This window comes from Corvus kubaryi, unplaced genomic scaffold (assembly GCF_017639235.1).
Source record: "Corvus kubaryi isolate FWS band 111438036 unplaced genomic scaffold, C.kubaryi_AGA036_p1.0 132, whole genome shotgun sequence".
NCBI classification, from domain to species: Eukaryota; Metazoa; Chordata; class Aves; order Passeriformes; family Corvidae; genus Corvus; species Corvus kubaryi.
Window position 1 is genome coordinate 8829647 of NW_024580666.1, and position 16506 is coordinate 8846152.

General features: G+C 36.8%; 1 protein-coding gene across 1 annotated transcript in view; it reads left to right on the top strand.

Moving 5' to 3' along the window:
* The window catches only part of LOC121665252 (centrosomal protein of 192 kDa-like), a 71636-nt gene extending 58055 nt beyond the window's left edge, over positions 1-13581 (top strand). The window contains exons 49-55 of the mRNA XM_042029252.1: positions 800-879; positions 1746-1841; positions 3308-3427; positions 7215-7336; positions 7910-8033; positions 8433-8491; positions 13079-13581. Coding sequence (XP_041885186.1) covers positions 800-879; positions 1746-1841; positions 3308-3427; positions 7215-7336; positions 7910-8033; positions 8433-8491; positions 13079-13217 — 740 coding nt within the window. The 3' untranslated portion in view covers positions 13218-13581. The remainder of the gene's footprint in view (positions 1-799; positions 880-1745; positions 1842-3307; positions 3428-7214; positions 7337-7909; positions 8034-8432; positions 8492-13078) is intronic.
* Positions 13582-16506: the final 2925 nt, after the last annotated feature.

The window sequence follows — 16506 nt, forward strand, 5'->3', positions numbered from 1 at the left end:
TGTGTTTAGCAGGGAAATAAATAGTCTTCCTTAAGACAGTAGGAGTATCAGCTATGAGGCTGGCTGTCCTTGTCTTGGTACATAGTGATTGAGGAGGACAGTGTTGGTAGTGGAGTCTGAAATGCTTGGTCTGTACTTTTAATTTAATGCTTAAAATTCTCAAAGTAACTCTATGGAACTCTCATTCTGGTACCTAGATACCGCTTTTTTTTTGGTAGTACTTATATTTAGGTAGTGAGGGTTTTTTTAATGATTCATTGACATCAATTTTTTTCTCTATCAGACTTGAGGACTTTCAAGGCTTAATTTTATCAATTATATCTGGGCTTTTGTTGCTAAAATTATGAAAGAGGATTGTAATATACTACTCCAGTGTTTATAAATGTCATATATAATGTTTATATGCAGGTAAACTTTTTAAAGTGCTATTCTAGACTGAGATGATCTTGTCCTATTAATTCTTGCCAAGAGACATGTATTTATATGTATGCTGAGTAACAAAACAGATTTTTTGATACAACTTTATTTGGTCCCAGACTGGAATACTCTCAGTGATCAAATAATGGAAGGAGTTGGATATCTTTTGGGGTTTTTTTGGTGAGGTCTAAATTTCTTGTGTATAAGCTTCTATAAAGTTTATGACTGTGCTTTGTTTGAGTCTACTCTTGAGATTTGTTATAATGAAAACTGTTTCCATTAAACTTCTGTTCATCTAGAAACAGTTTCTGCTTAACTCTTTACACCAGAGATACTTGAACAAAGACATTTAGTATATACTAGTCTGTTATTTCTCTTTTAGAGAGTTACCTGGAAATGGAGAACAAAGGGAATGAAAATCTAAAGTGGAGTTTGTCATCTTTTGCACCACCCTATGTTAAAGTGAGTGAATGCTTGCATGGGGAGTTTTATGCAAATCCCTGGGTTTATTTTAGCTTCTCTCTTTCTGCTGTGCTCTCTCCCCCTGCTGCCTCTCAAGAAGGAGTATATATTTGAGCATGACCTCAGTTACAAAGTTTTTTTTTCACTATCCATATCAGAGAAATGTTTTGCTCCTTTTTTTCATCTCTAATGTGCTCCCTGACTGTGAATGAATCAGTGCTCTGTGGGACAGTTTCTGGTTCACTTACTGCTTTACTGAGTTTGCTTGTGCTCATACAGTATCATCATCCAGATTGCATTAAGTAATCAAGCATAAATGAAAGATCGGTGTCTCTTTTTGGCTCCATAATGCCAGGCTTGCCTTGTTTCGGACTTGTGCTGCTGAAATTGCACTGTACGTGGTATCTGTAGAAATTTGAGTTAGGTCAAGGATATTTTAATTACAGTGCTGTTTCTGTGCCTAGCTGTTGCTATTTGTAAATGCTCCCCTATTTTTTTGATAGTCTGAAATGCTGTGATGATAGTTTTGATTTTGTCCTAGAATTATTATGGTCCATTGTTGTGAAATGATGAAAAATGGTTATGTAGCACTCTTACCAGTACCCCATGGGATGGATTATGTCATGTTCCTGCCAGTGCACCACCTCTGAACTGGAAGTCGGTAGTTGTGGTGACTGGATTTAGTAGTTTCAGTCTTTATTAATTTGCTTTTAGGGAGTCAATATCAATTCTTCACTTAAAAGCAGCTCAATTGGGTGTATTTTCCTCAGTCCTCTGCAAGGGTGGTGTATGTGTGGGTGTATTGTGTGGTTTCAGGTTTTTTTTTTCCTTTCCCTTCTGAATCTGACTCATAAATGTATTTGCAGGATGTGGATGGAAGTGGCTGTGTTTATAGGGTTACTTACTCCGTTTTCAGATTTTCCCATGTTTCTGGTACTCTTGAAGCTCATGGACAAGAGAAGGTAAACATTTATAAATATTTCAGGCATATTAGTATATCTCAATTGTAAAGTAAGATCTTAAATGAGAAATAAATTTCATCTGATGATGATAAAATGTTGGCCTTTCAGTATTGGGTCTTGGAGTGTATCAGGTAGTCTGTATCAGCTTAATTCAGCTGAGTTGCTTCTAAGAAGTCATGCAATCAAAGTAGTTTGATTTCAAAGTGGTGGCGTGTTTGTGTTATGCTTTGGGGGTTTTTAAGGACAAAATATTTTAGAATAGAAAACTATTCTAAATGTTTTGTAAAATTTCAGAAGAAAATGGAAAATAATACTGGCTTCTTACAAACCTAGTGTGAGAACCTGATTCCCTTCCTTGAAGCATTCCTGACATACTTGTTCAAGAACTCTTGTCTGTTCCTAAACTTGGTTTCATTGACTTACAATTTTATCTCCTGGCCAGTAGAGGGTTTCATAACCACAATTATAAAGCACATCCAAGGACAGACTGGATGGGTTTGTAAGGGTCTTTCCTCCCTCATGTTCTCTCACAATGCTACTTGAGTTTTATCTTTTCATCTTTGTGAACACCTATCTTTTAATTGTTATGGATTATTATGACACTATTTCTATAAAGATGCAATTTGTCATCTATTTAGAAGAATAACAAAAAGTATTCCTGTCCAGTTTCTGGTAATTTCATAATATTGCAAGCTGTTATTTGAATTTAAACAATTGTATTTGCCTTAGCAATCCTAGTTCAGGCCTATTTGAATAAGATTTACATCACTGGCATGCCAGGCTGTGGGCTGCAGCTGATAAGGTACAGTGATTGGCTGGTTTTTTGCAGTGGATATGATGTTTGGCTACTTAGATATAACTGTAGTGGTCTACTCGAATCTGCTGCTCTCTTTCTCTTCTTCCCTCAACCTCAATTCTGAAGACAATGCAAATCTCTTCTTGAATTACCTGGTACAGCACTATATGGAGACAAGCCTTTGTTACATAGCTGACCTTTAAGGATGATCAAATTCATAGCTTACACATTGGTTTAAATTTCAGGCCTTCTAGTAATTTTAGCATAGTGTGCTTACAGATTTGGAGCTGGAGGAGCTGAGTTGTTCACAGCTTAGTTGCCAGATGAAGGATGGTTTTTTCAGGTGCACATATTTCCCTTTCTGGTCCCCTTTCTCTCCATTTTACTAACAGAAGTAATTGTGCCAACACTTGCTGACTTCGCTTAAAGCAGATTATCTGAACTCAAATTTTGTTCAAAATTGCTTGCATGACATATTTCATCCAATATTTTCCAGTTGTGAGCAACGGAGGGATATTTGTATAGTTTTCTTCAAGATCACCTGTGTGTTCCATGTGTGTTCTGTAGTGTGTAAATTTTGTGGTGGCTGAACCATAACTTTGTACAGGTAAAATTGTGAAGATGTGAAGATTGGTGATGTTCTGCAAAATTTTTCTCTTTTTTTTTGTAGGTTGCTGTAATCTTTTTACCTAGAGATAAAGGAGACTACTCCCAGTTCTGGGACCTTGAGTATTACCCAGTTGAAAATCCGAGTAGGAAACACAAATTAAAATTTCAGCTTTCTGGAAAAGTGAGTATATAAAAGCTATAAACACTGTCTTGAGCACAAATTTTTGATAACATCTTGATTTTACTATACAGTACTCTTTCTTATATACACTGGTATATTATGGGAAAAAACCTCAACCCTGCTAGTATTTTTGCTGGACTAAATTGTATTTTTTTTGTTATGTTACAAAAATACCATCTTCCTCTTCTTTATGTGATAATGCATTATCTTTCGCCATTTTTGATATAAAACTTTAGTTTGCTCAGAGAAAGTAGAGACACACATTCTAGGGGAATTATTTCTGTAGGTAAAGATGTTTTTATCAGTTTTATTTGGTTTTTATATGTTGGTTTTATTTTTGTAAATAAATAGTGAAGTAACTGACCTTTGCTATAGTACATAACTCAGTGCAGTTTTGGAATTTTCAAATATCCATCTTAGAGATGGATATTTGTGTCTGTAATAAAAGCTGCTTCAGTATTTTATCAGAGTGGCAATGTGGGTGGGGATAATTGTGAAAGTTATACATGGGAGCAATTGGGTTTGAGTTCTTCTTTGCTTCCCTGTTGTTCCTCAGCTCAAACTTTATGGTAAGGCTTGGAAGAAATGGGTTGGGAGTTAAAACTGGTTTTCTGTGCTCTCAATCCTTACCTTGCTTTTTATCCCTACCTCACCGTCCATACAAGAGGAATTTACATAGGACAGAGGATTTATTACCGTAAGGAAGAATTCATTCTAATGATCAGTTAAATAAGCTGAATGTGAAGAGCTTTGTACATTCAGTATGGCATGATTGCTATATATGCTTTGTTGTCCTCTTCAGAAGGTTTGACTTGATTTTTCTAAGAAGTCCACACTAAGATTTGGGATCTTTCTGTAGAGAACCAAGCAGTAGTAGGAGTAGGAACCTTATCCTTCTTGCTGAGGTACCTTACATTTTTTTTGCAGGTTCCTTGTTCTTTCCAAATTAATTGTGTTGAAAGAGTACTTGTAAAAAAGTTTATGTTAAATAACTTCCGAGTTTTGGCATGAGAGTCCTGTATAATGTTTGGTTTTAGAGGGTTTTTTATTCAGCTTTCATCAAATTCTTTGGTCATAATTTTCCGGAAAGTGAGGAGAATATCTAAATCATTTGTCTGTTTAAAGCTACTTGAAATGGGGAGAAGATTAACAGAACTGTAGAGTTTTAAAGAATTCTCTTCTTAAAACGTGACTAGTTGTCAGAGTTGTGTAAATCTTTGAGCGGCATAACTTGATATTAATGTTTTTGAACTACTGTGTCAGATTTGTTCTTGATTTTTTTCAAAGCTGTTAACAATTAGATCTTTATAGCATCTCTGCACATGGGAAAAAAGTTCTTAGAAAATACTTGAAATGCATGTCACGATCATTTTCAGAAAGATTTGAAAAGGAAATACTGTATTTATCAACTAGGTAGGGAACCATGCATCTGTTCAGAAGAGGGATCAACACAGAACATTTACTTAGAGACTTGCAGCTTTTAGTGGAAAAGACAAGTGTTATGTTCTAGGGATCAAGAGTTTAGGCAGTGTTACTAAAACTTTGAAAAGGACTTGGAGTCTGATAGTCTTTCTGAGGTAGGGGCTTACAGCTGTGGTTAATGTGACTTTTGATGGAATGAAGTGGGAAGAGTGACTGTCATTCAGAGTGACTGAGTGGTATTTATTTATAGCACCACTTCAGAAGAAATGAAAAATTTGGAAGAGCTCAGGAAAGAACTGCAAGAACAACATTAAGTTAGGAAAATCAATGGCACATAGCACTTTAATTTTTTTCCTAACAAATTAATTAACTGTAATTTTGATTATGCTCTGCATGTGTTTGCAGTCCTCACCACTGGAAACTATAGTCAGGAGTTCAGATCAGCATGTCTCCAAACCCAGTCCCAGAAAAGAGGGGTTTGACATGTTTTGCAGCCCCAGCCTCTCAGTGCTGGTCATTCAAACTAAGTTTTTTCTTTACCTGAGGAACATTTGTTCCTGCTGCTGGGGGCTGTTCTAAGATCATTGAGTTAAGAATGAGTATTGTGTGCAGGAGTCTTGGACTGGTATTTGGGTCTAACTATTGGTCCCTTCTGGGTGAACTAGCAAGCACCTGCCACAAGGTTGGGACAGCACCAAAGTCCTGACTGCTCCTTTAGCATGTAGAAAGTTGAGGACTTTGTAAAGAACCCCTGCTATTTTTTTAAGATACTACAAATGTTAAATGCATGCCACTTTTTAATTTACATGGTTTACGTACTTTAAAAAGGTATGCAGTTAGACAGTTTATGGATCATTTTTCAGCAAACTGAGATGAATTCTTTCATTCTTAACACAAAAGACTTACTGCTAACTTAGAGGTCTGATCTGATTATTATCAGCAGCACAAAGCTTCATCATCTTTGTGTATCCCAGAAGTGAGAGGAGGGAAAACGTTTTTAAACTCTGTGAGCAAAATAATTCCAATTTTCAAGCTATACAAATTTCTGTGTTCCTGAGGTGTCTGGAACAGCAGCATTCAACTGTAACCATTTGGAGTGTTAATGTACTGCTCTCATTTGAAACAGCAGAAGTCAGTACAGGCTGTGGTAAAGCATGCAGTATTTCAAGATGCCCTTATAAAGACTGGGGTAACTTCTGATCATTTTCCATAATGTACCTTATTCTCATGCAGTCAACTTGCCTTTTGATAAATTAGAATTTGAATGATAACAGAGGCATGGCACCCATTGTTTTTCACTATGTGGAAAAATAAAAGCTCTTGAAACAAGACACATTTGCAAATCCCTTCTTGTCTTTATGTATTCGGTTCTACTGGGGTTCATGGGTTATTTGCAACTGAAAAATATATTCTTTAAAATGAAGATTTTTTTTTTTTTATGGCTGCTGCTATTTCTGACAGACTGATTAGCAGCTCTTTCAATAGAAGAAATGAATGTCTAAAAGACAAGTTTGTCATAGCAGCTCTATTGAAGATGAATCTATTTTTTTCGTCTTCCCTGCGTCAGGGAATCAACTGCTTGTCTAAAACGTCAGCACCATTTCAAAAATTGACATAATGTTGTACAACCATAAGTGTAGGAGGTTCTTTTGGTTCTTTAACTTTGTTTAAGATGTTGTGACCCAAGGGGACTCCAAAGAGTATCTGGCAAGATTCATTAAGCAACGCAGAATTTGCAATTGGTTATTTGTCAAATTATTCTCATCGGGTGATCTGGTCTCCTTGTGTTAGAATACCCTAAATGGGGGTCTTGGTGATGGTAAATATTTTGGCCTAATTTCTGAATGCGGAAAATACCGTACAGTGCATTATCTGACTCTGTCTCTCTGGAGAGACCTTTCTTTGAGAAGGATGTATTGTTCATAATACAAACTTATTACAAAGCTTTTTGCTGTTTTGAGAATTCAGATTATAATGCTGATTTATGTCTTCCTTCTTTCTGAGCACTTGTTTAGCCAACTTGGTTGTTCTTGAGGCATATGGGCATAATATCTGCAGAGGAAGTGAGGGGTTTTTTGGCTTTTAGTAAAATCTTGGTTGCTTGCAGCCTTTTTGAGATTCCACCTGCGCTGCTAGTTTGTTGTGAACTGTCTTGTAATAACTAAGTATTCGTAAAGCACAGAAGCCTGTTGATGTATTCCTCCTAAATAATTGCTTCCATCTAAATGATCCAGACTCTCATACTCCTGAAAGATTATTCTTTAAATAAGAAGTCTTGGATTGGGTAAGGGGAATGACTTACGTACCTGAATACTTAAGTACTTTTGAATGCAAAGTTTACAGTCTTCTCTGGTTTTGCCAATAGAGTGCTAAAACAGAAAATGAGACACCAATTGTGAAAGCTTCTGCATGTGGCCTTACAAAAACTGAGGTTCCAGTTACACCAGAAATGAAAGTTGACTCTGAAGGACAACCAAAAAGAATAAGGTATGTATGGACAGAACTTGAAAGGAGTGTGTCTGCAGCTGGGTAAAACACAACCCCACAACCAAAGCTTTTTTTTACTATTGGGACATCTGTGTGGTGGAACAGGCTTCACAGAGAGTCTGTGCAGTCCAGTCTCAAAGGTTTTTGGGATCTAACTGGGCAGCTTGCTCTGACCTCACATGTGACCCTGACTGGAGCCAGAGGTTGGACTAGAGACCATCCGAGTATCTTCTGAGCTGAATGCTCCTATGATTCTATGTTAAAGAGTAAGCAGCTGTAAAAACAGACTTGCCAGTACCTCTTAGTGGCTTTGTATTCTTCAGTCTTCCATGCTTTTTCTTTTCAGTTGAGTTTCTAAGTTGTCTAACCATGATATGCTGTGGTAAATGAACTGGTATTGGCAGTAGAATTTTGTGTATACTTTTTGTATATTCAAAGTTGATGTTTTCTGGATCTTTCAATTTTTTCTGATTTATTCTCATAAAATACACCTGTTACTTCAAGTATGCAATCAATATACACAGATCATATAGGTCAGAAATGTTAATATCTTAAATCCCTTTTTCAAATCAGACAAAAAGAGGTCATTCAAGGGGTATATGCACCAGAAGACTTCTACGTTTTTCCTCTAACCAGAGTTGGGGAAACATGCACATTAAAGGTCAACTTGAGGAATAACTCCTTTACAACACACATGGTAAGTTTGACTGACTTTATCTTAAATAGATACTTGTAAGTCCTTTCAATTGTTCACCTGCACTGTTTTTTTTCTCTTTTACTATTGACAAAAATTACAATAGTACAAGTCTTAGTTTGCTAGTTCCAAAAGTCTATATTGGAAGAATTTTGATGCGTAATTTTTCTCTTTTGTCTGACTGAATAACTGTGTGTATTTGTAATATATTAATATGAAAATATAGTAGATCAAAATTTGCATAGGTTTGTTGTTCACAAATGTGGGCATTCTTTATTTTTAAACCTTGGGTCTGTGTAAAGCTGTATTTGTAAGTGACCTGATTTATCTTAAACATGTCATAAATTGAATATGATGGGCTTAAATATAGTGCACTTTTGAGCATTTTGTATTAAATTACAGCTGAAATTTGTAAGTCCCAGGGAGCCTTTCTACATCAAGCACTTGAAATACTCTCTAAGGTGAGTAATGCATATGCTAACATTCTCTCCTAACAAAAAAATTAACCAAGTAATGCAGTGAGATAAATATCTTCTGTATATGTAGAGTGCTAAAATGTAGATATAAATATTCTGGATGTCTGACTAAAGGGCTGGGAGGTGTTTTGTTGCTTTTGTTTATAGTTAAAGGTTTGGGGGGGGATTGTGAGGTTTTTTTGGTTGGGTTTCTTTTTTTTTTTTTTCCTAAGCTGTACTCTCTAATCTCTGTTCGAAGCAGAATGAGCCCACACAGTTATTTCTGCATCTGCCAATTTCTTCCCTGCAAATTGTTTCTAACAGTGCTTTTAATGTTAAGCCTAATGCTTCATGTAACCATTTGGCATGCTGTGCACAATCAAGTCATTCCTTCCATTTATACTTTCTGCACAACAGACCAAGCAAATTGCCTTCATCATGCTTCTAATTTGACAAACCTGCAGAGCTGCATCAAAGATTCTCTGCAAATACAAGGTTTGAGCAGCTAGTGGAATTGTCTGGTCATACCAAGTATTTCAGCATTTTACCTGCATAGAAGAAATTTTTAAGTTGGTGATAACAGTCCTGAAAATAAACCCAGTCATCTGTGGAGTTCATTACAACAACTATGTGACAGTAGTATTAGTCATCTCTTCAAGAAGTACAGCATCTCACATGCTCATCTGCAACAGTAGGATTGTCAGGAAGCAGAAATGCAACCATTTCATTAGAAGTGATACAGCATACATTCTGAGTGTTTAAACAGGTTCCCATTTTAAACACAGGGAAGCTAAGGGTATAGAGAGCAGAAATTGTGAGCAAATTGTAAATGGAGTTAGATATTCTGCCTCCTAATCTGCTCCACATTCATCACAAAGATAGGGCTGTGGTGGTGTTAGCCAGAGGTATTCAAGGTATTCTTAAGGCCACTTTTCAGTGCCGAGTGTTATAACTCCACCTAGGCATGTGTTAGTGCTTCAATTTAACTGTCATCTTTTTATTGAATATTTCACATGAGATGGCACAGAAGGGTTTTTTGTGGGGGGAGTGACCAGGATAAAATCTATCCACATAAAGACAACCAACTAGATCTGTCTGAGGCTGTACTGTAGCATACAGAGGACAGGATGACTTGATTTTGTCATCCTTGACAAAAAAATGAGTAACTTCACTGGAAGACACTTCGATATTTCAAAAATATTGTTGAGGAATGCTGAAAAAACTATTTGGTATATTTTCTGCAAGAGATTATGAACTCCTACTGCATTTATCCAAAGTAGACTTAACAAGTTTAAAAGTCAGTCTTTTTTTTCCTAGTAACTTTGGCGGTTTTTTCTTTGGCTGTAAATACCAGTTTTTCCTATTTTTTTAAAAAATAATTTCTCTGAAGTCGACATAGTGCTCTCCCATTTATGAGCATAAAGCACAGATTTACTTGACTTGGATAGATGCTTTTAAAAAAGTGTTAAAAGTGGTTTTAATGGCTTTTATTTGAGAATAGCATCAAGGAGGGTATCAATAAAGCCACTGGCAGCTGTTTCCTTCTAAACTTGGCTGTCTTTGGAAGTAATGCTCAAAACTAATTGGATGAGAAGACTCTTCACAGGAACTTGGAATATTAGTCTCTTTAAATAAGAATGGAAAGTACCATTTACCTATATGTTTTTTACCAAAAAAGTATGATGTTTTAAACATGGTCTATTGTATGCTCTTAATTTTGTGGGCCAAATTTGAAAGTAATCCTGTATAATCAAGTTTTAAATCTGGATAAAGAAAGTGAAAGTTTGTATCCAATATCAAGAGACTGACCTTCTGAATTTGGTATAGTGGCTTTGCCAGTTCTTCAGTTGGTTATGCCATCCCCAGTACCAGTACATAGCACTGCTGTGGAATTCTGTCTGCAGCTTACACCCAAAAGAGTTCTATTTGTTGACAGAGTAGAATTTGTTTTACTGCAAAGATAATACTTTTAATAATATGGCTCTTAAGTGATACAAATATATGAATTAAACATTAAAAAAAATGGCAAGTTTCTGTTTCTGGAAGTACTACCAGGTTGCTATGCCTACTTAAAAATGTTTGAAAACAAAAATGTCCCAATTTTATTGCTTTCAGAAGCTATCTGATTACAGGGTAGTTTATATTCTGCATACTAGTAAAAGATAAAACTGTTTTGTTGGGTTGTTCCCTTCACTAATTATTTTTGTTTCCAGTAGCCACCCTTCTGTCAGTGCTCACTGTTCATTGATGAACCATCTGGTTACTATGGTTTAAATAGCACTTTTTGCCCATACTCTTCTTTTTCAACTTACCTATTCCAGTGTTGTGTTTTGAGGACTAGAGGATTAGTTTGTCTATGAAGCAGGCTTCAGACATGCCTGACTTCTCAGAAATACCTCTTGAAACTGGTGCAACAACCTGTAAAGGCCATACACTATTCAGAGACTGAGGTGCAGGCGTAGTGGAAAGTTTGAAATAAAAGGGTTTTTTTTTAAGAGAAAAAGAGTTAATTGTAGCAGAATTCTACTTGTCCTGACACTATCCTTCTTGACTAGTTTCTGATTACTGTACTGGAGAAAAATCTTCCAGGTTGCTTCATTTCTGAGAACATTTATGTTATGGAGTAGCCCAAAGAGCTGTTATATCTGGAGTCTGAACTTCCCAGTTTTGTTAGCTGAGAAAATGAAAATAGCATCTTTTCCTTTGGGCTAGGAAGCAAGTGTGATGAGCCTTATCTCGATTGTGAGAAATCAACTGTCTCCTACAAAAGAGACTATGTAATTTCTGACTTATTTGGCTTTTAGGGAAGAACAGTAATGTGTTTAGCACCCACCAAATGGACACCTGAATTTAGAGATCAAGCAGAATTTAATGTAGTTGTCATATGCTAAGAAACTGCTCTGCCTCAGTACTGTTGAGGTCACATGGTTCATACTCTGGAAATTAATGCTTGACAGCCAGATGTGGGCATCTTTCTGAAAGAGCAATACTTAACTTACTGTTAAGTTTTTGATATGGTGTAAGTTTGATTTTGGTCATACTGTTCTTTTTGAATAAATGTTATATAATATGTCAGGGAGCATACATGTATTATTTTGGGGATGATACAGACTTCTGCATCTCTTCTGGCTTTCTACTGAATTTACTTTTACTTTTGTACATTCTCAGGTGGCCTAGTTATATGCAGCTTCACACTCTATTCCTACTAAAATTTATGTTTTCTAACATAATGCATTTTACTGATTAAATAATCATATTGATGCCCTTCACTTAAAAAAATGAATTTTTTAAAAAATAATCTGAGTAAACATCTTCAGCCTGTATATCATAGATGGTTAAAAAGACAAACACTGCCACATTTGTTATACAACACTTGGCAGTCGAGGATGAGACATGAAACTGATTTGGTTGTATTCCTTTGGTGCACTGTTGATTGTAGTTCACTATGGTATAATTATTTCTTTATTTTTGTATTAACCTGATTTAAAAAATATGGTACCATCCCCGTCTTTATTCTGAATGTGTGTACTCTTATTTGATTGACCAGGATGTTGTTAAAAAAAGAAAATTTGCTGATGTGACTACTTCAGCACTAAGGATGAAACTAGCAAATGAGAATTGTATGTAAGGCTGGTATTACCATTTCAAATGTAGGTGAGGGGTAGAGTAGAAGGGTCAAAGCACAGATTGATTTCAATAAGTTGGATTAGTATAGAGAAAAGGAGTATGAAAAGGTAGGAACACAGTGAGAAAAAGTAGGGGAAGGAAGCACATTCCAGAGGGCTTTGGACAATACTATATAAGGAGAGAAAATTGAAGCTACAGTAAAAGCAAACAAAGCTATCTTTTTCTACTAAGTGATGCTGTTCATAATTCCTTATTTCAGTATGTGCCTGTTACTGCTACCTGCTTCAGTGCTGGATATTTCTATTGGATGCCACAGAATCCAATAGACTGCCAATCAAAATTTTCAGCTTTTGCTTGTACAGCTTATATTTTCTAATAATTCAGTCTAGGCTTTTGACAATTAACACAGCCACCCATTACATTTGGTATGTTTTTATGTAATCCAAATAGAAGAGGAATTATGTAACCTAAAACGGTGTAAAATTTCTAAAATGCTGTTTGAGGATGGACATATTGATTTGCAATAATTCAGAAAAATATTTCTTAATGTGGAGGCAATTAGAAGTAATGAAAATTACTTTAGTAGCTTCAAATGCATGAATTTCAAAAAAGAATTGAAAATTTTAGTGTACTTGTTTGATGCTTGAAGGGAAGAAATGTAGTAATTTTGCTCTAAATAAAGTTTATGCACTGTCAGTATTGTCAAGAGGCATACCAGCCTTATCAAAGTAAACTAGCAGGAATAAAGTATTGTATTACTTTGTATAATCAGAAGGAAAAAATGACCTTCATAATCAAAATCCTTCAGAAGAAAAACAGATAATCAAATCTATAAAAATAAACTTGATGGTCCAGCACACATCCAGTATACCATTTTCATGAAAATCAAAAGTAGACAAGAATTTGTCTATCTGGTAGTATTTACTTGTTTATTAACAATGATTATGCCCATAATTGCCATTTTAGATCCTGTCATTTCATCAATGTGCCAGTCCAGTTCAAGCCAAAGGCAGAAGGAATGTTTGAAGATGTCTTCGTTGTGCTGACAGCCAAATATGGCCCAATTAACATTCGGCTATGGGGTAAAGCTATTGCAAAAAAATAGAACAGTTTTATAACTGTTTATAAGAATTTATAACAGTTCATACCATTTAAAATATTCAAAGATTTGCTACTACATTTCCATACTAATGTCCTACTTGTTTTGCCCTGTGATGCTGCTTTGATGAAAAGCCTTCTGTAAGATACATTATGGTGCTTGTTTTACAAATCTGTTTTGATCGTAAAAACATTGAGAAATAACATTGTATGTTTTAAAGTTGTCATTTTCTAATTTATCTTTCTGCACTTTTGATGAAAATGGAAGTTTTCTATTTTTGCATTTATTAAAAATAGATACTGATATATTTTATTTTAAGCATTGTAAATACAGAAATAAAATCTATGTGTAAACAGTTGATGCTACCTGATTTCTGTCTCTGTTAGAGGATTCTTTGCTGTAGGTAAGGAATCAAGCTGCCTCCTCTTAGACAATGCTAAATTTCTGGGGGGCTTTGAGGGAACTGGGGAGGCATTGCAGTCCAGAAGCTGATTTGTTAATATCACATTTCCATGAGGTAATGCTGGGGTCTGGCAATCAGCCCCTACCATTTTACAGTTCAGTGGCAGGCATAGGCATTGTTTTTAACTCTCACAATGTGAAAACAATGTAAATTTTAATATGAGCAATAGTGCCTTCAGCCCTCCACAATTATGCATCTTACCCAGTATTCTGTCTCTGAAAGTCACACAAAGATGTTACTTAGGGTAATGACGTAAGCCTGGCTGCTTACTGGTTCAATTCCATTTCCTCAGCATCTGCCACCAGATGAATAAGGATGGGAGGTAGAATCCCACCTATGCCTTTTTTTCCATTTATTGGCCTGTTTGTGAATTCACCTGTTCACATTTTTTAACTCTTTTGACACCTTGTTTCCACAGCTCCATGAGGCAGCAGGCTCCGAAAGTTCACTGTATATTCTTTCAACAAAATTTGTTTTTTCTGTGATAAACTGGATTATTTCTGATTTAGTTGAGCACTCTCCAGTTCTTATATTGTAGGAGTCATTGAACAACAGTTCCACCATCACCTTAGCCATTGTTAACCATGTCATAAAATCATAGAATAGTTTGGGTTGAGATGGACCTTTAAAGGTCATCTTGTCTACCACCCCTGCCATGAACAGGAACAACTTTAACTAGACCAGGTTGTTCAGAGCCCAATCCAATCTGACCTGAAATTTTGTTTCCATGGGTAGGACATCCTCCACTGCTCTGGGCAACCTGTTCCCAGGATATGATTGGCTTTCTGGGCTGCAAGTGCACATTGCCAGCTCATGTGCAGTCTCTCATCCACCAGCATCCCCAAGCTGGCCTCGGCAGGGCTGCTCTCCATCTGTTCATTCCTGTGAATGATGCTGGGGGTTGCCCTGACCCAGATGCAGCCCCTTGCATTTGGTGTTGTTAAACCTCAAGAGACTCCCATGGGCCCACTTCTCGAGCTTGTCCAGGGCCCTCTGGATGGCATCCCATCCTTCAGGTGTGTCAGCTGCACTGCACAGCTTGGTGCCATCTGCCAACTTGCTGAGGGTGCACTCGATCCCTTCTTCTGTGTCATTAATGCAGCTATTTAATAACGCTGGTCCCAATATGGATCTTTGAGGAATACCACTTGTCACTGGTGCCCACTGGGACTCTGAGCCATTGACCACTACCCTCTGGGTGTGACCAACCAATTTCTTATCCAGTTGACAGTCCGCCCATCAACTCTCTCTCCAATTTAGAGAGAAGGATGTTGCGGAGGACTGTGTCAAAGGCTTTAAAGACTCCAGATAAGTGACATTTGTAACTTTTCCCTTGTTCACTGATGTAGTCACTCCACTGTAGAAGGCCATCAGGTTGATCAGACAGGACTTCTCTTCAGTGAAGGATGCTGCCTGTCTCAAGTCCCTATCCTCCATGTACTTTAGCATAGCTTCTACGAGGAGCTGTTCCATGGTTTTCCCAGGCACAGACGTGAGGCTGATGGAGGCTGATGGGTCAGTAATTCCTGAGGTCCTCCTTTCTACACTTTCAAAAAAATGGGTGTAATGTTTCCCTTTTTTCAGTCACCTGGGACTTAACCATCATGATTTTTCAAATACCGTGTTGTTGGTAGCCTTTGGCTCTGTCTACTATTTTATTTTTTTAGCATGGAGCTGTATGCCTGAAGTTGCTTTAAACTAGAAATGCAGGTTTTTGACGGCATTGTACATTATTCCTTTCTTCAGGTTGGTAGGAGTGTGAGCAAAATTCATTTTAGTAGGAGATTGTTTGTTTAGCAGCATTTTCAAACAATTGAAATGTGAAAAAACAGGGAGGAAAAACTTGAAGTACCCTCTGCATTGCCTTTGGTATATGCCATCAGTGTTAAGTAAAAGTATACTAATGCTGCTGTTTCTCAGCAGTCTGGAAACCAGGAAGGGAAAATTTATTAAAAGGAATTAAACCAGGGATGAGAAGTCTTGTCAGCTCCTTATTCTCCCAACATGTAAGTTCCTGTCTGTGACCATGCTTCTTTTGCCCTCTTTTCTGCCAGGTGTTGCATGTTTCCTTAATTAATGTGATGCCTGTGTACTTCTGAATACAGAATTGGAATAGAGGGAATCTTCTGTCTGCTGCCTTACCTCAACAAGTTTGGTAGCTTTGTTTGAGAAGGGCCTTAGTGTACACAAGCCTATGTCTGTTCAGTTTTAGAAGCACAACTGGAAGTTACTTCCAAAGCTGGAAAAAAGACTAAGCTGCCTTTGAATTACAATAAGAAGCCCTGCCTTTGGATAATTAAGTATTTGGTGTAAATTCAGAATTGTCTTTGTGTTCTGTTCCTGTGGTGGGCCAGCTGTCTGTGACTCTGTTCATACTTCTGTTAGGGGCTTTTCCTGAGTTCTTGAGATGAGAAAATGGAAGGAATGGTTATGCATTTTTCCTATGTTTCCACCTGGATTGGATGTAAGGGAGGAAAAGGATGCAGAACGTGCTGCTGTGGATACTCTGGTGAACCATGTTTGTGTGCATAAATGTGTAAATATATACATGGGTGAAGCATATCTAAGTATGAACAAATGACCTGTCCTCATTATCCAAGGGAATCCGGATTTGCAGGTGATGTTAATTATTTTGGTATCTCTTTGCAGCCCACTGTTCTTGTTTCACTCATAATAACAGCTTTCTTTGCAGTCACTTCAAACTGGTTCCATTCCTACCCCACAAAATAAGACTGCTTCCTTTCCCCACGACTGCTTTACTTATATTTTAAACTTTTGTAGTCAAGACAATCTTACTTTGATTTGTCCACTGCTTACTGTGAAGAAGTCCTG